General features: G+C 44.7%; 1 protein-coding gene across 5 annotated transcripts in view; it reads left to right on the forward strand.

Moving 5' to 3' along the window:
* Window positions 1-24098, forward strand: part of LOC129701505 (protocadherin-1-like) — a 350556-nt gene that overhangs the window by 225903 nt on the left and 100555 nt on the right. For 4 of the 5 annotated variants that reach the window (XM_055642736.1, XM_055642733.1, XM_055642734.1 and 1 more), the window contains exon 3: window positions 4095-4314. In XM_055642736.1, coding sequence (XP_055498711.1) covers window positions 4095-4314 — 220 coding nt within the window. Of the gene's footprint in view, window positions 1-4094; window positions 5960-24098 lie in introns of those variants that run through there. The other variant, XM_055642737.1, reaches the window with a different exon arrangement.

Raw genomic sequence — 24098 nt, forward strand, 5'->3', positions numbered from 1 at the left:
GACTGGAGGCCAACACTGCTCTCTAGTTGTCAATAGAATGGTTCTGTTGCCTGATTACAGCTTGGAAGAAATTGTCCCTGAATCTAGAAATGTGCGTTTTTGCACTTCTATACCTCTTGCCCGATGGGAGAGGGGAGAAGAGGGAGTGACCGCGGTGTGTGAGACTGACTTTGCCGAGGCAGCGTGGTGTAGAAGGAATCGATGGAAGGGAGGTTGGTTTGTGTGATGGTCTGGGCTGCATCCACAATTCTCTGCAATTTCTTGCAGTCTTGGTTGGAGCTGTTCACAAACCAACCTGCAATGCATCCTGATAAAATGCTCAGTACCCTCTCTACGAGTGTCACTTCCCTTACAGGGCACCTCCTGCATCTCCAACCCTCTCTCATGCCGGCACTCTCTTCGACAAGTCCACTGAGGGTGAGAGGCCAAGCACTTAGCAAAGACCGTGAAGAAGGGACCCGACCCGAAACGCCACACAACCTTTTTCTCCAGAGCCTGATCCGCTGAGTTACTCAGCAGCACTTTGTGTCTATTTTTACTTCGCAAAGTGTCTGGTGTCATTAGTTTCTTTGTACCTTTTCATATCTCTAGTTTCCCTCTCCCCGACTCTCAGTCCGGAAAAGGGTCTCAACCCGAAACTTCGCCTATTCCTTTCCACCAGAGATGCTGCCTGTTCCGCTGAGTTACTCCAGCATTTTGTGTTAATCTTCGGTGTGAACCAGCATCTGCAGTTCCTTTCCACTCCCAAAGTGTCAGGCCTGCCTGCTTTGCACAAAGCAATCAGACTGCTACACTTCCTCATCTGAAACCTAAAACCTCCTTTTCAGAACATGTGGGACCCATACAGCCTTTAACGGAGCTTCGGGAATAGCTTGATGGAAAGACAGGGGAGCATTAAATTGACTTGTCACGTGCGCATTTAAGATGGGTGGACCTGACCCTTCAGATAAATAGAATTTATGCTGCATTAGCTGATGCTACATGGCTTGTGAGTGCCAAGTTCAAAGTCTCCGGAAAGCAAGGTTAGGCTTTTAATTGATGTTAGATTGGCAGCTTATTCAACAGGGTCAGTGGAAGTAGCTCCTCTGCAACATCCTGCACATATTAAATAATTATCTGCTACTTTTAGTCTCCACCATGGACTCCTGATTGATGGAAAGTGGGTGCACTAACTACCGTGGAATGTCTACAGGGCTGTCATCTTAAGCATGGCCACCTCTGGCCTTCTGAAGGCTAAAGATATCAACTTGTGGCACCAGCTGTCAGCGTTCATTTTTAAGAGACTGTTTTGTTCCGTAATATCTTTTTATTCTCCCCGAAGGGCAGATTTCATATATCTGAGGAGGCCTGGGTATGACGACCAGTTCAGTAGACAGAGCCTGACACTAGTGAAATCCCCACTGGGAGCCCTCAAAGGCAGGTCCTTTATGGATAATCTCACTGTCCACAACCGTTTTGGTCAGTGCAGGGAGAACGTACAAACCCTGCCCAGACAGCACGGTGGCGCAGCGGTAGAGTTCCTGCCTTACAGCGTCAGAGACCCGGGTTTGAACCTGACTATGGGCGCTCTCTGTACGGAGTTTGTACGTTCTCCCTGTGACCGCGTGGGTTTTCTCCGGGCGCTGCGATTTCCTCCCATGCTCCAAAGATTTTTCAGATTTGTAGTTTTATTGATTTCGGTAAAATTGTAAATTGTCCCTAGTGTGTACAGTCTTGCTAGGGTATGGGGTGGTGGCTCGTCGATGCGGACTCGGTGAGCTGAAGGGCCTGTTCCACGCTGTGTCTCTAAAGTAAAGTAAAATCTAAAGACAGCACCCGTAGTCAGAATCAAAACCAGATCTCTGGCGCTGCAAGGCAGAAATTCTACCGCTGTGCCACTGTGCTGCCCCACTCAGTACCTCAAACACTGTGTTCTGCACTATTGTTTATTTTCCCTTTTGAACTATCCAACATGAATACTCGTGTATAGGAAAGATAGACACAAAATACTTGAGTGACTCAACAGGTCAGAGAGTATCTTGGAGAAAATGGACAAGTGACATTCGGATTGGGACGTTTCTTCAGACCCTATCCATTTTTGCCTGGGATGCTGCCGGACATGCTGAGTTACTCCAGCATTTTGTGCCTATTTTTGGTATTAACCAGCAGCAGTGGTTTCTTTTTATTACAATTAGTACTCATGTATAGTTGATTTTGCTGAGAGAGCAAATAAAACAAAGTATTTCACTATATCTTGGTACACATCACAATAAGGAGCCAAGAACAATACCAATTGTACCGGCCCAGTGACAAACTCTGCACAGACAGTTGCTGCCTCATAGTGCTAGAGGCGATCCTGACTATGGGTGCTGTCTGTGCGGAGTTTGTAGGCTCTCCCTGTGACCTCGTGTGCTTTCTAAGGGTGCACCGTTTTCCTCCCACGCTCCAAAGATTTACAGAATTTGTAGGTTAATTGGCATCGGAAAATTTGTAAATTGTCCCTAGTGTATAGGATGTTGCTTGTGCATGGGGTGATCACTGGTCGGCATGGACTCAGTGGGCCGAAGGGCCTTTTTTCTGCGCTGTTTCTCTAAAGTCTAAATTTGAGACTCTTCTGCAGGGAAGAAATTTTACATGAACTCCTGGTTCTCCCTTCGAATTATTGCCTGCTTATTTTCCGTATTTTCTGCATTGATTTCAGGTTAAAACCAATCCTTTCAAAAAACAAATTGTATGGGACATTGAGAGAAAAATAGGAATGGGGCAGGAGATTTCGACTTTCTGGGTTATTCTGAAGAATCAGTGGGGATTCAGTGAATTGAATGACTGCTGGTGTTATAACAATTCTGGAAGTCAATTTTATGATTCACAGTATCGACAATATCTTGCCTTTATGTTGGTGACAGACCATTGCATTACTGCAGAATAAACTAATTTGCACAGTGTTAAAATAGAAAAGTACAGATTTAAGATGAGGGGGAAAGATTTATCATGAGAGGAGAAGATCTTGCCCAGAGTAGGGGAATCGGGATCCAGAAGGTATAGGTTTAAAGTGAAGGGGGGAAAGATTTTATAGGAACCTGTGGGGTAACTTTTTCACACAAATGGTGGTGGGTGTATGGAACAAGCTGCCGGAGGAGGTAGTTGAGGCAGGTACTATTGCATTGTTTTAGAAACATTTAGGCAGGATAGGATAGGTTTAGAGGGATATGGGCAAAACGCAGGCAGGTGGGACTAGTGTAGATGGGTACGTTTGGTCGAAGTGAAAGTTTCTATGCTGGATAACTCTATGATTCAATGACCATACAACACAGGAACAGTCCCACCTGCCCATATTATCGGTGCTAAGCATGATGCCATGATAAACTGATCTCATCTGCATGCATCTGATGCATTACCGCCCATTCCCTGCACACGGTATCTATGTGCCTATTCCAAAGCCTCTTAAACGCTATGACCGTATCTGCCTGCAGCTCCACATCTGGCAACACGTTCCAGGCACCCGCCACACTCTGTGTAAACCATTCTAGATTTTGGAGATACATTGTGGACACAGGCCCTTCGGCCCAACGAGTCTGACCCGATCCCCGTACACTGACACTATCCTACGCACGAGGACCGATTCACAACCTTTACCAAAGCCAATTATCCTACAGGCATCTTTGGTGGGTGGGAGGAAAGCAGAGCATCCAGAGAGAACCTACATGGTCACAGGGAGAATGTACAAACTCCATACAGACAGCACCAGTATTCAGTATTGAGTCCAGCACTCTAGCGATGTGAAACTGCAGCTATGCTGCCCCCGTCTCTGTACTAAACTAAACTCAGCGGGTCAAGCAGCATTTCTGGAGAACACGGGGGGGGTGATGTTTCAGGTATAACTTGTGGCAATATTTCTGATTGGTATGGGTCTTAGGGATTGTGGGAAGAAGGCAGGAGAATGGGGCTGAGAGGGAAAGATAGATCAGCCATGATTGCATGGCGGAGTAGACTTGTTGGGCCGAATGGCCTAATTCTGCTCCGTACTAATGAACATGAATAATGCCTTCAGCATCGGTTGTATAGAGAGACCCACTAGCATGCCCGGTGACCTTATGCCTTTCTTTCCTTGACAGCTCCCACACAGAAGAGTAACCTTTTCCACTGCCAACCATTCCCAGGATCTTCAGGACCCATCCCAGCACAGTTACTACGACAGCGGGCTGGAGGAATCAGAAACACCAAGCAGCAAGTCGTCCTCCGGTCCGAGGCTGGGACCCCTGGCCCTGCCCGAGGACCACTACGAACGCACCACTCCCGACGGCAGCATCGGAGAAATGGAGCACCCCGAAAATGGTAACTCACTTTTCCACTTCTCTTAGCGACTGGAAGTCTGGTTCGCGGTCAGAGCAGAGTGGGAGTAGCTTCACCACATGGATTGCTCTAGTTCAAGGAGAAAGGCTAAGCTGACCTCCCCAAAGACAACAAGTGATGGTCATGTCAGTTGTCCATGTCCCAAGGAGAATGCTCTTCTTGAGTCTAGTTGCATTTGGGCTGTGAACGGTTCTTTAAACTTTGAAACTAGAGATGACATCAATTTAGGGGAATGGGAAGAAGCAAAAGATATAGGAAATAACTCTGATGGTTTGCATTGTCAGGGAAGACTTGCATTCTTTTGTCAGAAAGCCAAGCTGACCTTCCCAAAAACAATAATGCAGGAAAAGGGTGAAATCAGAAAATGTGATCTTGCTGTTCAGTTACGAATACCTATATTACCACGGCAAGGCCACCAACATAATCAAGGACGGGTCTCACCTCGGTGACTCCCTCTTCTCCCATCTCCGATAAAGCAAGCGATACAGAAGTTTGAAAACACACACCTCCAGATTCAGGGATAGTTTCTTCCCAGCTGTTATCAGGCAACTGAAACATCCTATCACCAAACAAAGAGTGGTCCTGACCCACCATCTACCTCATTGGAGACCCTCGGACTATCTTTAATTGGACTTTACTGGACTTTATCTTGCACTGAATGCCATTCCCTGTGTCCCGTGTCTGTACACTGTAAGACTTGATTCCAATCATGTATAATCTTTTCGCTGAGTGCATAGCACGCAACAAAAAAAGCTTTTCACTCTACCTTGTTACACGTGACAAAAATAATAAACTGAACTAAACAACCGTGATAGATGTCGCTAATTGAACAGAAAGATCACAAGTTCCCTGATCTGCTCAAGTAGGTTGGTGCCAGTCATGTGGATGAGAGACAAACAAAAGGCAAAATTGGACATGGTTTTTATTCCTGATTCAATGTTCTTCAGGGAAGTAAAGTTGTTATCTTTCCTCACAGTAGCCTACTCAAATGCCACACTCCAGCCTGGTTTAGTTCATAGATGTCCTCTGATCTGGCCCAACACCCAACTCAGTTGGGTTGAACCACGGTAGAAACTCCTAGTCTAATCCCCACATGGAATGCAAGAGATCAAGATGAAAGGCCAGCCCAACCTTCCCATAGGCAATGGTCAGAAAATGAATGATCTTCTTGAGTCAAGTTGCATTTGGGCTGTGAACGTTTTTTTTAACTTTGAAATTAGAGATGACGAGAAATGAATGATGGTTGTGTAAGGGACAAGAATTGCCTTCTTAAATACCATGTCCCCTGCTCTGCTGACACACCATATCTTGCTGAATCCTCGGAAATGTCTATTATCCAAGAAGGAGACGACCTCTATTGCTGAGGGGAAAACGAGGTGTTAGGTGTAAGATAAAGTGGTGGAACCCTACTCATTCTTCGGAAGTAGTCACTACCAGGAAAAAAAAATAAACTAAAAGTACTAGGCAAACTAATGGGGCTGAAAGGTAGTATGTGTCTCGGACCTGATCATCTGGATTCTCAATGGAATTGGCAGCAGAGAAAATAGATGTTGGTTGTAACCTTCCAATGTTCCATGTATTGGAGTGTAAGAGGTTACAGCCCCTGTTAGAATATCTAAAGTGGCCGCTCTTCAAATTTTAGCTGCCTTTCAGGCCCATGCTCTTGATCTTTGGTCATCCGGTACAGTGGTGGGACGGTGAGTTGGGTGCATGAAGTTGGGAAACTCGCTGTAGGTTTGCTCCTGGACCTGCGCAAGATGGCAATTTGCAGGTCCAGGCAGCGGGCAGTTGAGGCGTCTGCCCGTCGACTACCTGCCCCTCTTCCGGGCCCACGTCCGTGCCCGCATGTCCCAAGAGAGGGAACACGCGGTTTCCAAGGGGACTCTGGATACCTTCCATGAATGTTGGTCGCCGCGGTGGAGGGGTTGAATGCATCATGGATAAGGATGATAAAGTTGAAATTTGATATTGGTTGATTGATGATTGCAAACTGCCGGACAGTTTTGATCTTTCCAGTACTTTGTAACTGTGATTATTGGAATGAAAGCTCCTTTTTAAGGAAAATAAAGTTCCATATATCTCAAAGGTCCCAGAAGATTGGGAAACCACAAATGTTACAGCATCATTCAGTACAGAGATTCACCAGGATATTTCCTGGATTGGATTGGAAGGAGATAGTTGTGGGGACAGATTGAATAGGCAAGGCTCACTTTCCTTGGCATGAAGGTGACAGAGGGGTGACATGATGGATGGTTATAAGATTATAAGATCCATTGATAAGGTATATAGTCAGAATTCTTTCCATATGGTATGGTTGAGGGGGGGGGGGGGGCTGTAGGGGGTGACTGCAGTATATTAACATTCCTTTGTGATGCAAAATATCTGAAATGTCATTCAAAAGCCTTTGGTGGAATTCCTGAAATCTGAATATTAGTGTGTGCTACATGTGAGTATGTGAATATTGATAAAAGGTGTGTTTGCTGCATATGTACGTGCATGTATGCACAACAGGTTATGGGGAGGAGGCAAGAGAAAGGAGTTGAGAGGGAAAGATGATTGAATGGCAGTGTAGAGCCAATGGGCCGAATGGCCTAATCCTGTTCCTATAACTTTAGGGGTGGCACAGTGGTGGAGCTGCTTCTTTACAGCATCAGAGTGTGTACATTCACCCTGTGACTGCCTGGGTTTTTCTCTGGGCGCTCCGGTTTGCTCCACACAGACAGCATCTATAGCCAGGATCGAACCTGGATCTCTGGCGCCGTGAGGCAGCAATTCTGCCGCTGCGCCACTATGCCACCCATATCTGAATGAAAATATAGCAAGTGGATCTTCAATTTTGAAATCCTGACAGCTTTGTTAAATAACTATTTCCTTTCCCAGTGGAAATGAATATATAGTCAAATCTTTCTCAGAACCCTAGATTTGGCATGGTCACCTCTTTCAGTGCAGGTGTACAGGCAGGAACAGGAACAATATAGTTCCAAGGCACAATCCCGGAATTACTCATTAATTGCAGCTGCTTTTACACGCTATTGTGCTGAGATTGTTGGAGGTATAAACCCTCCAGTTTGGATTGTAATAGTCAAGGCCACCTGATTCCCACAATTTGAGTGTTTTTTTAAATTGCTTTGTTTCATTTCCGTTCCATTCTTTATCTTCCACATTCACCCATCCCCCTCCTCATCCACCCCAAACAGTCTTCCCATGCAGACAACTATTGTTTTTAAAATTCCACCATTCGAAAGCCTGCACTGTGAACAAAGCTCCAGATCCTTGCCTCCTTCCTTTTCTCTCCGCCTTTGAAGCCAGTGAAGCTATTTAAAAATATACTTCTTTACTATTTCTCTTTATGCTGCAAATTCTCGCTAGTTTTCTCCCCGATCTCTTGGCTTCAGCTGGGATCTCGGCAGCTGTTAGTATAGTTTAGTTTAGTTTAGTTTCTTATTGTCATGTGTACCGAGGTACAATGTAAAGCTTTTGGTACCTGCTAGATTAGTTTAGTTTAGTTTGGTTTACTGTGACATGTACAGTGAGGAGCCTTTTGGTGCCTGCTAGTTTAGTTTGGTTCATTGTCGTGTGTACTGAGGTACAGTGAAAAGCTTTATCTTTAAAGTCAAAAGTAAAGTCTAAAGATTTGTGATTAGTAACAATGTCAAACGCTAAGGGGAGAAAGCAGGAGAATGGGGTTGAGAGGCATAAATGGATCAGCCATGATCGAAAGGCAGAGTAGACTCAATGGGCTGAAGGGCTTAATTCTACTCCTATGTCATATGGTCTTATATTCACAAACCGACACTTAAGTACATGACCGTTGGACGTTCACGGTGGCGCAGCGGTAGAGTTGCTGCCTTACAGCGAATGCAGCGCTGCAGTCCCGGGTTCGATCATGACTAGGGGTGCTGTCTGTACGGAGTTTGTATGTTCCCCCCGTGACCTGCATGGGTTTTCTCTTGAGATCTTCAGTTTCCTCCCACACTCCAAAGACGTACAGGTTTGTAGGTTAATTGGCTTGGTAAATGTAAAAATGGTCCCTAGAGGGTGTAGGATAGTGTTAATGTGCGGGTATCGCTGGTGGGCCGAAGGGCCTGTTTCCTTGCTGTACCTCTAAACTAAAAACTATACACAAGCAAACACAAGATGAAGATAGGCACAACATGCTGGAGTAACTCAACGGGCCAGGCAGCCTCTTTTTGAGCAGTCACTGTTGCAGTTCAGTGATCACAACAGCCATTTTTCACAGTGTAAGATCCCAACAACTCCTGCATGTTTATAACCAGATAAGCCATTAATTTGTGATTATCTTTAGCAGAGCAGACTGGAATTATTAATGTGCATTCAACATAAAGAATGACACAGGTTAATAACACCGTAACAAAATTAAACCATGCGGTAATTTCCTGATGGATTAAAGCGTTAAGCAGAAACATTATTCTGATATGTTGTCAAGCTGGAAAGGGTGCAGAGAAGATTTATGAGGATGTTGCCAGGATTTGAGGCCTGAGCTATAGGGAGAGATTTAGCAGGCTGGGACTTTATTCCATGGAGTGCAGGAGGATGAGGGGCGATGTTATAGAGGTGTATAAAATCACGGCAGGAATAGATTAGGTAAACATACAGACCCTTTTGCCCAGAATAAGGTAATCGAGAACCAGAGGACACAGGTTTAAGGTGATGGGGGAAAGATTTAATTGGAACATGAGGGAACATCTATAGAGCGAAGGAATAGGCGATTTTTTCGGGTCGAGACCCTTCTTCAGACTGCTGTCCGTGAGGGGGGGCGTAAAAAAGGCCCGCCTCCCCCCAACATCAATCTGAAGAAGGGTCTCAATCCAAAATGTTGCCTATTCCTTCGTTCCATAGATGCTGCCTCACCCGCTGAGTTTCTCCAGCTTTTTTGTCTACCTTAATTTTTCCAGCATCCGCAGTTCTTTCTTAAACATTGGAACATGCAGGGTAACTTTTTTATACAAAGGGTGGTGGTGGGTGTACTGAACGAGCAGTTGGAGCAAGTTGGTTGGTGGGGGCAAATTAGACTGAAGGGCCTGCACCCATACTGTATGACTCTGACACCTGGAGGAAACCAACTTGTTCACAGGGAGTACGTGCAGACTCCACACAGACAGCACCTGAGGTCAGGGTCAGGATGGAACCCGGTTCCCTGATGCTGCGAGGCAGCAGCTCTACCAGCTGCGCCATTGTGCTGCTCTCGATTGTTTCAATAGTTGAACTGTTTCAGCTGGGTAGTGGAAATGGGGAGAGGGAGCACAGGTGCCTATAGCAGTACCCAGAGACAACACTAGTGTCATATTTTCCTTACCTTAACGAATGTAACATCTGGGAGAAGCATTAGACAAAGGAACAAGGGTGTCCTCCCAAGTGACTGGCTTGCATTGTGGTATAAATGGCACAGACATTTGACAGGAAGGTTTTGCTGTTTAGTTTAGTTTAGAAATACAGTGCAGAAACAGGCCCTTCGACCCATCGAGACCGCGCCAACCAGCGACCCTGACATACTAGCACCATCCTACACACAATAGGGGCAATTTACAATTTTACCAAGCCAATTAACCTACAAACCTATACGTCTTTGGAGTGTGGGAGAAAACAAGAGATCCCGGAGAAAACCCACACAGGTCAAGGGGAGTACATACAGTCAGCACCTGTACTCAGGGTCGAACCCAGGTGTCTGGTGCTGTAAGGCAGCAACTCTCTGGAATCATCATATCAGTCCCATGGAACATAGAACAAACCTATCTCTTGGACATTCCCAAGTGAAAGTATGTAGATGCAGGGTTTTGTTTATTATTTTTATTCAGGTATTCTTAAGCAGTAAATTTTAACGGTGAACGGTGCATCCTGATTTAAAATTCCTTCAATGTTTGCCAGCAGTGATTCATTGCTCCAATTCCTGCATAATGCCGATGGTACAACTCGCCAGCAACACTCCTTGCTGCTCCCTTTCGTTACGTATCGTTCATGTAACATGTGAGAAGTCTGCGTGGGGTGTGAGTGTTGCCCCAAGCTGTCCGCTGCTCAATAATGCTCCTGCATGCTCTAATATTTGATGCTTTTCACCAGCTTGGCTGACAAAGGAAGATTTGATGTTGTTTTGAGACTGTGCTGGTAACTACCACGTTGGTTTCTGAGGTGATTCTCGAGGAATTAATCAGGATGTTGACCTGGCATTTTAAGCATGCAAGGTTAATCAGGAGGGAAACCAATATTTTAGTTGAGGTTTGTTTATTGTCACGTGTACTGAGGTACAGTGAAAAGTTTTATTGTTGCATGCTATCCAGTTGGCGGAAAGACTATAGGGTGCCACACTGTGCCACCCTCTATTTGTTGCCTCATGTGACACTGGGCAAACCTTATCCAACTTGTGGACACAGGAGACTCCAGTTGCTGGAATCTTAAATTCGATCCTGATTATGGTGTTCATATGTTCGACCCATGACTGCCTGGGTTTTCTCCGGGTGTTCCGATTTCGTCCGACATTCCAAAGACCCATTTGCGATCCTGAGTACAGGTGCTATTTGTACAGAGTTTGTACTTCCCCCGGTGACCGCGTGGGTTTTCTCCGAGATCTTTGATTTCCTCACACACTCCAAAGATGTACAGGTTTGTAGGTTAATTGGCTTGGATTTGTATACTTGGTATAAATGTAAATAGGGGTCACAGTTTAAGGGTAAGTGGGATCTTTTAGGACCGAGATGAGAAAATCATTTTTAACACAGAGAGTGGTGAATCTCTGAAATTCTCTGCCACAGAAGGAAGTTGAGGCCAGTTCATTGGCTATATTTAAGAGGGAGTTAGATGCGGCATTTGTGGCTAAAGGTATCAGGGGGTATGGAGAGAAGGCAGGTACAAGATACTGAGTTGGATGATCAGCCATGATCATAGTGAATGGCAGTGCAGGCTCGAAGGGCCGAATGGCCTGCTCCTGCACCTATTTTCTATGTTTCTAATGTGCGGGGATCGCTGGTCAGTGCAGACTCGGTGCGCCGAAGGCCCGGTTTCCATGCTGTTTCTCTAAAATCTAAAAAAATATATGATTACAATCAAATCATCAATGTACAGATACAGAGGATGTACAGATAAAGAGAATAATGCTTAGCGCAATATGAAGTCCAATTAAAGATAGTACAAGGGTCTCCAATGAGGTAGATGATAGGCTGGGCTACATCACACAAAGGGCTACATCCTTAACTCTCCACTTTCAAGATCTAGACTCTTAGCATATAAGTAATTATAAAATGGACTCCAGCATTAGTCAGATTGTTGCTGTCTGGTGCAGCAGATCCAGAGAATGATCTTCAAAGTGCAGAAAGGACCTTTGTTCCATTATTTACTTTTGTTATATACTGCAGTGGCACCAAGCATGGTCTCCAATGCCAAGAGTAGGGTTCATAGCCACTAGACTCAGGAGCGTGGCTGCCAGGATTAGGGCAGCACTATTTAACTTCAGAGCACTGGCTAGATAAAGCTGAAGGCTTTCCAGATTTGCAGCTTCAACTGAGGAGTCCCAAGGAAATTCCTGGCCAGAATTTGGCCACCGTATTGCGAGCCCAGTCAATGTCGTGTAATGGGCTGTTCGGTGTGCAGCAACATAATGAAATAATGAGTCATTTTGTTCTGTTAATTCAATGTTCGAGTCTGATGTGAGGCACCTCGGGAGACAATTCACTAATAAGATTCAAATATCATCATCTGCTCTATTCTGGCACCAGGGAAGTGTGGTAGGAAGACAGATTAGCTTTAATACGCCTGTGAATTATTTATTGGAAGTTAAAGTCCATTGATTGTAGTAGAACACAAATGGCACAGATTTGGTTCATTTTCAGAAAAATAATGACTATAGATTGCTGCTTTAGTAATGAGTTTATGATGCCATCTGTGCATTGGGTGGTTATAGAATCACACGGCTCGGAGAGAGGCCATATGGCCCATCTTGTCCATGCCAGCTCTCGGAGAACTCTCCAATTAAATGCACTCCCCACACTCTTTTCTTAATACCTCAGCAAATGCTTTTGCGTTTCACCTATTTATCTAATTCCATTCTTGAATGCTCCTACTAGAGTCATAGAGTCATAGAGTGGGTCTTGGTCCTTCGCCTTAACCTGCCCACACCGACCAAGTACACCGTTCCAATTCAAGTCAAGAGTCAAGATAATTTATTGCCATGTGTCCCAGATAGGACAATGAAATTCTTGCTTGCTGCAGCACAGCAGAATATTGTAAGCATAAATACAAAACTGTTCAGTGTGTCTATATAGGATAGACCATATATATACACATGAATAACCAGATTAAGTGCAATAGGCTGTTATAGTTCAGAGTTTGTTTGATGGCGAGTTTAATAGCCTGATGGCTGTGGGGAACAAGCTGTTCCTGAACCAGGATGTACCATATTTCAGGCTCCTGTGGAGTGTGTGGCCAGGATGGTGTTGACAGCCTTTTTGAGGCAGCGACTGCGATAGATCCCTTCGATGGTGGGGAGGTCAGAGCCGATGATGGACTGGGCAGTGTTTACAACTTTCTGCATTCTTTTCCGCTCCTGGACGCTCAAGTTGCAAAACCAAGCCACGATGCAACCAGTCAGCACTGTGCACCTGTAGAGGTTCGAGAGTTTGGCACATATCCCTCTAAACCTGTCCTATTTATGTACCTGCCTAATTGCTTCTTAAATTCTGCAATAGTTCCTGCTTCAACTACCTCCTCTGGCAGCTCATTTCATACATTCACCACACTTTGTGTGAAAAAAATGACCCCTCAGGTTCTGGTGACTCTTTTCCTTTCTCTCACAACCTGGCTCTCAACACCAGCAAAACCAAGCAACTGATTGTGGACTTTGGAAGGGGTAGGATCGCGACCCACAATCCCGTTTTTATCAAGGGTCGTTTTTATCAAGGGATGGTGGAAAGGGTCAAAAACTTCAAATTCCTGGGTGCGTATATTTCCGAAGATCTTTTCTGGTCCCAGCACACTGATGCAATTTAAAAGAAGGCACATCAGTGCCTCTACTTCCAGAGAAGATTACGGAGAGTCGGTATGTCAAGGAGGACTCTCTCGAACTTCTACAGGTGCACAGCAGAGAGCATACTGACTGGTTGCATCGTGGCTTGATTCGGCAACTTAAACGTCCAGGAGCGGAAAACACTGCAGAAAGTTGTGACCACTGCTCTGTCCATCACCGGCTCTGACCTCCCCACCATCGAAGAGAACTATCGCAGTCGCTGCCTCAAAAAGGCTGCCAACATCATCAGAGACCCACACTCACTCACCCTGGTCACTCACTCATCTCTCCATTGCCATCGGGAAGAAGGTACAGGAGCCTGAAATCTGGTACATCCAGTTTCAGGAACAGCTTCTTACCCACATCGATCAGGGTATTAAACATAACATCAAATAAGCTCTGAACAAAAAGTCTATTATTATTATTGCACTATATATGTTTATTAATTGTGTATATATGGTCTATAGTATATAGACACACTGAACATTTATCTTCCGTTTTGTATTATGTTTACATATTCTGTTGTGCTGCCGCAAGTAAGAATTTCATTGTCCTATCTGGGACAGATGATAATAAAACTCTCTTGACTCTTGACTCTTAAACCTATGCCTTCTGGTTCTCGAGTTTCCTACTCTGGGCGAGTCTCTGTGCGTCTACCCGATCTCTTCCTCTCACAGTTTTGTATACTTCTATAAGATTACCCCTCATTCTCTTGTGCTCCAAGGAATAGAGTCCCAGCCTGCTCAACCTTTCCCTAAACCTCAGGCACCCGAATCCTGGCAACATCCTTGTAAATCTTCTCAACACCTTTTCCAGCTTGACAATATCTTTCCTGTAATATGATGTTCAGAACTGAACACAATACTCTAAATGCGGCCTCACCAATATCATATATAACTGCAACATGACCTCCCAACTTCTAAACTCAATACTCTGACTGATGAAGGATCAATGTGACCACCCTATCTACCTGTGACAACCACCTTCAAGAAGTTATGTACCTGCACTATTAAATGTGCTCTCAGCACCAGAACAGGCAATATGTTCCAGATCTAGATTTTTGCCGTACAATCCATTATAAAATGAACTCCAGCGGTAGTCAGAGTGTTTTGCTACAGAAGGTGATTTGATGCAGCTGATTCTCAGTATATTGGTCCACTGTAATTTTACAGAGATCCATAGAGAGGTGACAGCACCCGTAGTCAGGATCGAACCCAGCGCTGGAAGTATGAGGCAGCAACGTTACTGCTGCGCCATTGTGTCTTTGGTGATTTAAGTTTTATGGAAACACTTTTTTGGGGTTTAAAACTTTTCTTCTCTCGACCTTGGGTCAAAAATAAAAAGCATTTTAGTTTTGAAATACCATTTATTATTTTAATAGCGTACAATGTTATGTCTTACAATTACCTTGCTTCATGCTTAATAGAGTATGAAGAAATGTTGCTGGCACATGCAATCGACTAAAATTTTCACCCCATTCCAATATTATTAAACAAATAATCTAAAGCGTTCAGAAGAAGTGAAATCAATAATTGTTCGTTTATGGTTCTGTGGTGGATTGTTCCAGTAGTTAATCCCCAGGCAGAGTATTGAGTATAGAAGTTGGGAGGTCATGTTGCAGTTGTATAAGACATTAGTAAGGCCTCATTCAGAGTATTGTGTTCAGTTCTGGGCACCATGTTATAGGGAAGATGTTGCCAAGCTGGAAAGGGTGCAGAGAAGATTAACGAGGGTGGTGGGTATATGGAACAAGCTGCCACAGGAGATAATCGAGGCAGGTAGCATTGCGATGTTTAAGAAACATTTGGACAGGCACATAGATAGGACAGGTTTAGAGGGATATGGGCCAATTGCAGGCAGGTGGGACTAGTGTAGATGGGACATGTTGGTGGGTGTGGGCAAGTTGGTCCAAGGGCCATGCTAGATGACCCTATGACTTTATGACTATGACTTTATCATCATCATCATTATCATCATCATCGTTGAAAACATCAACGGGCACGGTGCCTTGCAAATTTATGTACGACTGTTATCGCAACTCCTACTGAAGTGTGGATGGTCGTTGGCTCGCTAGGAGCTCATCTGCCCTTTGACAGGTTTTTGGTCCTGCTGGGGGTCCACGGCCACCTCCTCACCTGGCAAACCAGGTGGGGGAGACGGTTTAGTCGCCGACTATCCGACCATGGAGCAGGTAGCACGGGATTCCTTGGTACCGGTGGTGGGAGGAACTCCCCCCGACCATGACTTTATGACTCTTTGATACCGTGACAAATTTCAGCTACTCCACCACAGGTTGTGATGGTGCAGCTGAAATTTCTCTTCATCTTTTTATTCCAATCATACATTTTTCTAAGTCTAACTCTTCAGAATTTGGTTTAACACCTCATGGATCACGTAGAAACAAGGAACTTCAAGTACTGGTTAATACGCAAAAGCACACAAATGCCGGAGTAACTCAGCAGCTCAGGTAGCATCTCTGGAGAACATGTGGAAACAGGAAACTGCAGATACTGGTTTATGCCAAAGAGGAACACAAAGTGCTGGAGTAACTCAGCGGGTTAAGCAGCATTTCTGGAGGAAAAGGATGGGTGACCTAACCCGAAACATCTCCTATTATTAGAAGCTGCTTGACTCGTTGAGTTACTCCAGTGCTTTGTGTCTATTTCTGGAGACCATGAATAGGTGGCGTTTCAGTCTGAGTGCAGTGGGGGGGGGGGGGGGGGGGTCCTGCTGGGGGTCCACGGCCACCTCCTCACCTGGCAAACCAAAAGTTGCGATAACAGTCGTACATAAATTTGCAAGGCACCGTGCCCGTTGATGTTTTCAACGATGATGATGATAATGATGATGATGATGATGATGATCATAAAGTCATAGTCATAAAGTCATAGGGTCATCTAGCATGGCCCTTGGACCAACTTGCTGCCTGACCCGCTCGGTTACTCCAGCACTTTGTGTTCTACGCAAGATTCCAGCATCTGCAGTTGCTTTTACCTCTAACCTCATTAAATATCTTTAGGATCAAGTTGCTTTCTCCCATCAAACATATTGAGGCGTTTTGCTATGTTGCAGAACTTGTTTAGGGGCAGTGCCAGAGTCCCGGGTTCGATCCCAACTACGGTTGCTGCCTGTATGGAGTTTGTATGTTCTCCCCATGACCTGCGTGGGTTTTCTCTGGGTGCTACGGTTTCCTCCCACACTCCAAAGACGTAGAGGTTTGTAGGTTAATTGGCATAAGTTAAATTGTATGCTGTCTCTAGTGTGTGTAGGATAGTGCTGGTGTGTGAGGTGATTACTGGTTGGCTCTGTCTCGGTGGCCAAAGGGCCTGTTTGCACGCTGTATCTCTAAAGTCTACAGTCTAAAGTAAAGTCTAAACATAGAAACATAGAAACATAGAAATTAGGTGCAGGAGTAGGCCATTCGGCCCTTCGAGCCTGCACCGCCATTCAATATGATCGTGACTGATCATCCAACTCAGTATCCCGTACCTGCCTTCTTTCCATACCCTCTGATCCCCTTAGCCACAAGGGCCACATCTAACTCCCTCTTAAACATAGCCAATGAACTGGCCTCGACTACCCTCTGTGGCAGAGAGTTCCAGAGATTCACCACTCTCTGTGTGAAAAAAGTTCTTCTCATCTCGGTTTTAAAGGATTAAAGAATGGTAAAGGGTTGCAGAAATGTAAAATGGTGCCACATGGATGAGATATGCTGTGGTGAATGGCTAGCTTGGGTCAATAATAAAAAAAACAATCCTTTCTGGCACGCCTCAATGTTTCTCCAAGAGTGCTGTGAATTACATCTCAGGTTGCAGATGAATTGTCCCATTGTCTACTCTCTGGAGCACTGAGTCTGTCACTTGTTATCTTTGTCAGCCTCTGTCCCTGTGGCTATGTCCTACTTCAGTTGAAGATGAGGGATTCCATTTGTGTTTTGAATCCCCAGGAGGATCAGACTTCTCATGTATGAGCTTGGCTGCCTGCCATGGATGTTAAGAACCTATATTGATGCTCGTGTGTCACAGGTGTGACTTGTCAGCTTCAGATTACAGCTTTTGCTCAAATCTCGGATCAATCCTTGTTCAGTGACAGCTTACCAGGCTGCTTAAGACTGAAGCCATGATTTATGTTGGTTCCCAGTCCACCACCGGCACTCTGGGGCTGCAAGGTGGCGCAGCGGTAGAGTTACTGCCTTACAGCGCCAGAAACCCGGGTTCGATCCTGACTACAGGTGCTGAGTGTACGGAGTTTGTATGTTTCCCTCCTGACCTGACCTCCCATCATTTACTCCATCTACTTCACGCTGCCTTGGAAAAACAGCCAACATAATCCAAGACTTGGCCCAGCCCGGTCATTACTTCTTCTCCCTGCTCCTGTCCGGCAGAAGATACAGAATCTTGAAAGTGCACACAACCAGACTCAGGAACAGCTTTTCCCCCTTCATAATCAGATTTCTGAATGGTCATTCCGTACCACTGGGGTACTCTTCAATTCACCTCTACACAATTAAGGACATTGGACATTGTCTATGGAACTGTTGCACTGCAACGCTGAGAACTATGTTCTGCACTGTAACCTCCCCTTTGCTCTGCCCACTATACTAGAGAATGAACTGATTGCGTTGATGTATGGTGTATCTGATCTGTTTGGATAGCAGGCAAAACAAAGCTTTTCACTGCACTGGCAAAACGCGACAATTTGATTAGTAAGGCAGGAGAATGGGGTTGAGGGGAAAAGATAGACCAGCCATGATAATGTTAGAGTAGACTTGATGGACTGAATGGCCTAATTCTGCTCCTAGAAGTTATGAACAATAATATAAGCCTACACCAAAGATGGTTGGCAAAGACTCTGGCCCAACAGGTATGTTTCTATACCTTTAAAATTGTGTATAGTTTTTTAATACTATTTTATGTATCCATTCATGAAGAATGATCATTGGTCGTATGACTAGTATTTAATTTCCATTTCCATTTGCCTTTGTAGTGAGCCACCTTTCGTAATTACTGTAGTGCATTTTATGAAGATATTCTCACAGTGCTATTGTGTTGGGACACATGGTAAGATAGGAAAATCAATAGATTTTCAATTCAATACATTGTGTGAAGGAGAATGTACATGTAGTGGTGTTTCGCAAAAAAAAGATTTAACGTGCTGGAATAACTCGACAGGTCAGGCAGCATCACTGGAGAGTATGGATAGATGACATTTTGGGTCAGGACCCTTCCTCAGACTGATTGTAGGGAGTGGGGGGGGGGGGGGTGAAAGATAGAAGGGAGGAGGGGCAGAACAAAGCTTGGCAAGTAACAGGGGAACATGGACAAGGGGAGTTTTTGATAGGTGGGTGATTGGACAAAGGCCAGAGATGAAAAAGATGTGAGTCAAAAAGGTTGAAGAGTTGCAAATTGTGAAGCCAGGGGAAGAAATGGAGTTGGAAGGGGGAGGTGAGAAGTTGGTGTGAGTATAGGTGGGCACAGAGGGAGCAGAGAGAAAGAGAATTTGTTGATGAGGGGGAAGAGAGGGGAGGGCGATTGTTAGAGGTAATCTACAATTGGAGAGTTCAATGTTCACCACCCAAGCAGAATATGAGGTGCTGTTTTTCCAGTTTGCATGTGACTTCACTCTGGCAGTGGAGGAGGCCCAGGACAGAAAGGTCAGTATAGGAATGGGATGGGGAGTTAAAATGTTTCACAACCTAGAGATCCAGTAGGCTTAGGCGGAAAGAGGGCAATTGTTTGACGAAACGGTGTTTCAATGTGTCTACTAAAATTCTCTGGTTTTTGAGATACTTTCAAACTCTTGGCAAATTACCATGGACAAAAAAAATGAGGGACAGTTTTTTCCCCAGCTGTTATCAGGCAACTGAACTATCCTATCACCAACTGGAGAAAGGTTCTGACCTAACGCTCACCCCATTGGAGATCCTCAGACGATCTTTAATCAGACTACTTGCGCTAAATGTTATTCTCTTTATCCTGTATATGTACACTGTGGACGGCTTGATTGTAAACATATGTAGTCTTGTCGTTGAATGGATAGCATGCAATAAAAAACATTTTAGACTGTACCTTAGTACACATGACAATAAACTAAACTAACTAAATGGTGCACACCACTGCTGGCAGAGAGAGTAATGGGCCTGTTCCACTTAGACGATTTTAATGGGCCTGTCCCTCTCAGACAACTTTTAAGAAGCCAGAGATACATGGCTGTGAAGCTCGGTGGACATTTAACATTACTGGTCGGTTATCCTTGGTTCTGAAAACCACTGCTTACGCTTTTTTTCTCTATTGAGCCAATGAAATTTACTGGTCAGCACCGGCTACAACCTACAAAAACCTACGAGAACCTTCGACCTCCTGGCAACCCACTAGTACCCACCTACGGCACGAGAATTCTCGCTACTCTCCATGGCGGCTTCATTCTAGTTGCCGCTAATTTTTTAACACGAGGAGTTCCCAGATTGCGGGAACTCCTCACAACCATGAAGGCGACTCCCCGGCAACCACCCGCGAACATGTGGCGACTGCATTGTCTCCTGCAGTCACCTATAAAGTTGCCTAAGTGGGACAGGCCCATTACTATTTACAGCGGTGGAATGAGATAGTCAATGAATGAGATCACTGTACTGGATGCCATTGAGGCATTGGATGCCATTGAGGTATTGGATGCCATTGAGGTATTGGATGCCATTGAGGTACTGGATACCATTGAGGGTTTAGAGGTATTGAAACTGCACATAACCCAAGCATGTTGTCCTTGTAACTTGCCATGTATATTGTGGAAAGGCTTTGGAGAGTCATTCAAACACAGGGTAACCTCAATATAGAGCATCTAGTTAATGATGATTCTCAGGATTAATTGGTCTCAATACCTTTGATTATATGTACAAGATCATGAGAGGAATAGATCCGGTAAATGCACAGAATCTCTTTCCCAGAGTATGGGAATCGAGAACCAGGGGATTAAGGTGGGGGGGAGAGAATTTAATATGAACCTGAGGGTTAACTTTTTTACACAAAGGGTGGTGGGTGTATGGAATGAACTGCCAGAGGAGATGGTTGAGGCAGGTACTACTGCAACGTTTAAGAAACATTTAGACAGGTGCGTGGATCAGACAGGTTTGGCAGGATATGGGCTAAATGCAGGCAGGTGGGACTAGTGTAGTTGGGGCATGTTGGTCGGTGTGTACAAGTTGGGCCGAAGGGCCTGTATCCACGCTGTATGAATCTATGATTCTACATGGAAAGGTTTCCTCTTGTTGCCAATGATTTTTGCAGGCACTCTGCGTGGTATAAATATTAATTTGCAACTCTTAAGTGTCTCTCAGCATTTGTAGTTATTTCTGAAGAGTGCCTGTGCCTGATAAGACATCATTTATTTGGCTGTGGGAGTTGTACAAGACAATTCTCCGTGCGTTTATTCTTCTTTGTGCCTTTAATGAAAGATAAATCATAGACATGCCAATTCTGAATGGACTGGGTATTGGAACTTGCACACAAAAGCATTTGTCATCTGAAGATCCTTCTTACTCCTCAGAAAAGAAAATGGGTTGTCAGCTGACTTCTGGTATCCAATGTAAATTCTTGATATTGATCTAAGCTTGGACAGGTAGAGTCATGCAGTGTGGAAACAGGCCCTTTGGCCCAGCTTGCCCACACTGATCAGCATGCCCCATCTACACTAGTTCCACCTGCCTGAGTTTGGCCTATTTCCCTCTAAACCTGTCCTATCCATGTATCTGTCCAAATGTTTCTTAAGCATTGTAATAGTACCTGCCTCAACTACCTCCTTCGACAGTTTGGCCCATACACCCAATCCCTTTGTGTAAAAAAGTTACCCCTCAGGCTCCCATTAGATGAATTGGAAAGCTTATGGGGGATTAGTTTAGTTTAATTTAAAGGAACAGTGCAGGCCCTTCGGCCCACCGAGTCCGTGCTGACTAATGATCCTCGTACACAAGCACTATCCTACATACTAGGGACAATTTACAAACTTTACCAAAGACAATTAACTGACAAACCTGTACATCTATCAATAGAGAATAGACAATAGACAATAAGTGCAGAAGTAGGCCATTCGGCCCTTCGAGCCAGAACCGCCATTCACTGTGATCATGGCTGATCATCCACAATCAGGACCCCGTTCCTGCCTTCTCCCAATATCGCTTGACTCCGCTATCTTTAAGAGCTCTATCTAACTCTCTCTTGAAAGCATCCAGAGAATCGGCCTCCACTGCCTTCCGAGACAGAGAATTCCACAGATTCACAGCTCTCTGGGTGAAAAAGATTTTCCTCATCTCCATTCTAAGTGGATCGCGGATTGGCCTCTATAGACATCTGCAGGCCCACAAGTAGACGACCCTATGGAGAGGAGAGGACAGTCACTCATTTTGAGTGACCGCCGATGATAATGATGATGATCTAAATGGCTTACCCCTTATTCATAAACTGTGGCCCCTGGTTCTGGACTCCCCCAACATTGGGAACATGTTTCCTGCCTCTAGCATGTCCAATCCCTTAATAATCTTATATCTTTCAATAAGATCCCCTCTCATTCTTCTAAATTCCAGTGTATACAAGCCTAGTTGCTCCATTCTTTCAATATATGACAGTCCCGCCATCCCGGAAATTAACCTCGTGAACTTACGCTGCACTCCTTCAATAGCAAGAATGCCCTTCCTTAAATTTGGAGACGAAAACTGCACACAATACTCCAAGTGTGGTCTCACTAGGACCCTGTACAACTGCAGAAGGACATCTTTGCTCCTATACTCAACTTCTCTTGTTATGAAGGCCAAGATGCCATTAGCATTCTTCACTGCCTGCTTACTTTCACTAGTGGGAGGAAACCAGACCATCTGGGGAAACCCCATGCGGTCACGGGGAGAACGTACAAACTCCGTACGGAGTGTACCCGTAGTCAGGATCGAACCTTGGCCTCCGCCAATGTCACAACTCTACCGCTGTCCCACTGGGCTGGATACAGGATAAATGTGGACAAATGGGAACAGTTTAGATGGGGCATATGGGTTGACATCTTGGTTGACATGGACACGTTGGGCCGAAAGGCCTGTTTCCATGCTATATGATTCTATGACTAAACTTAAAGGTTATACTGTACTACCATATGATGTAACTATTTAATTGAACTTTAATCCTGAGGAGATAAACACAGGAGATTTTAATTAATTTTATTCAGGCTTTTATAAATCTTCCTCCACTACATTTGCTCAGAGAACCCCTCATCTTGTTTGTGATATTTGCTTGTGATTTTCACAGTGTTTTCCCTGCTTTAAAACAGACTTTGCCCCAATAGCAAGTTATATTTATATAGTGAGACCATACCTTGTAAATTTAGGAGAAGTAGTAGAGAATATTTGGAGTTTACTTCCTCCTGCATTTTGAACTATTTAATCTCCAGTCCCAAAATGATTGATTAAATTGAAAGACACAGTGTTGAAACAGGCCCTTTTGACCTCCACATCCATCCTGACTATTCATCGTCTGTTCACACTGGTTCTCTGTAATCCCACTTTTGCTTCCATTCCCTGCAAACTTGGGACCAAATTACAGGGGACCAATTAACCTACAAATAAGCACGTTTTTCAGATATGGGAGGAAACCGGAGCACCCGGAGAAAACCTGCGGTCTCAGGGAGAACATGCAAACTCCACACATCCAACACATGAGGTCAGGATCGAACTTGGGTCTCAGGTGCTTCGAGGCAGCAGCTCCACCAGCTACGCCACCGTGCCGCCCTTCATTCAGATGTTCCGTCTTCAGCAGTTCAATAGGGTTTAAAGTGGTTTGTTAAAGCTGCTGAGAAGATAAGGGGCGGCATGGTGGTGCAGCAGTAGACTTGCTGCCTCACTGCACCAGAGACCCAGGTTCGATCCTGACTACGGTGCTATGTGTACGGAGTTTGTACGTCCTCCCCCGTGGCCACGTGGGTTATCTCCGGCTGCTTCAGTTCCCCCCCACCACACTCCAAAGACATACAGGTTTGTAGGTTAATTGGCTTCGGTAAATTTTTTAATTGTCCCTAGTGTGGGTGTAGGATAGTGATAGTGTTTGGGGAATCGCTGGTTGGCATGGATTCGGTGGACCGAAGGGCCTGTTTCCACACTGTATATTTAAAGTAAACTAAAATAAGTAAGAGTCAATGATAGTACTAAAGCAGATATGAATAGCAGATGCTGGTATCTGGAAAAAAGCAGTGAAAAATATCTTGCCATCATGTAACCATTTTCAACTGGACCGAAATGTCAGTTTCAAGCTTTTATATTGACTGGTTGCATCAACTGTCTGGTTCGCCAACTCTAACAACCAGGAACAAAGGAGATTATAAACAGTGGTGAACACTGCCCGATCCATCACGGGTACTATCCTCCCCACCATCGAATGGATGGGCATCAATAAGGCAGCCAGCATCATTATGGACCCACTCCACTTGATCCATTGGGAAGAAGGTATCGGAGTCTGAAAACTGTAATTTCCAGGTTCAGTAATAGCTTAGTCCCAACACCCATTAGGCTATCGAACACTGCAAATATCAACTAAACTACATGCTACTTCTGCCGTGGTTGCAGTGGGGACTGCAGTGTTGGCTTTGATTTTGTACCATTAACAATAACTTTTATTTATTGAACTTTTTTTTCTGTTTGTTTATTATGTTATCTGTTGAGAAATGTGTTCCCAAGTCTGTAGTGATGCTGCAAGCAAGAAAATCAATGTTCCGTTTCGGTACATAT

This window comes from Leucoraja erinacea, chromosome 11 (genome assembly GCF_028641065.1).
Source record: "Leucoraja erinacea ecotype New England chromosome 11, Leri_hhj_1, whole genome shotgun sequence".
In the NCBI taxonomy this organism is placed as follows: domain Eukaryota; kingdom Metazoa; phylum Chordata; class Chondrichthyes; order Rajiformes; family Rajidae; genus Leucoraja; species Leucoraja erinaceus.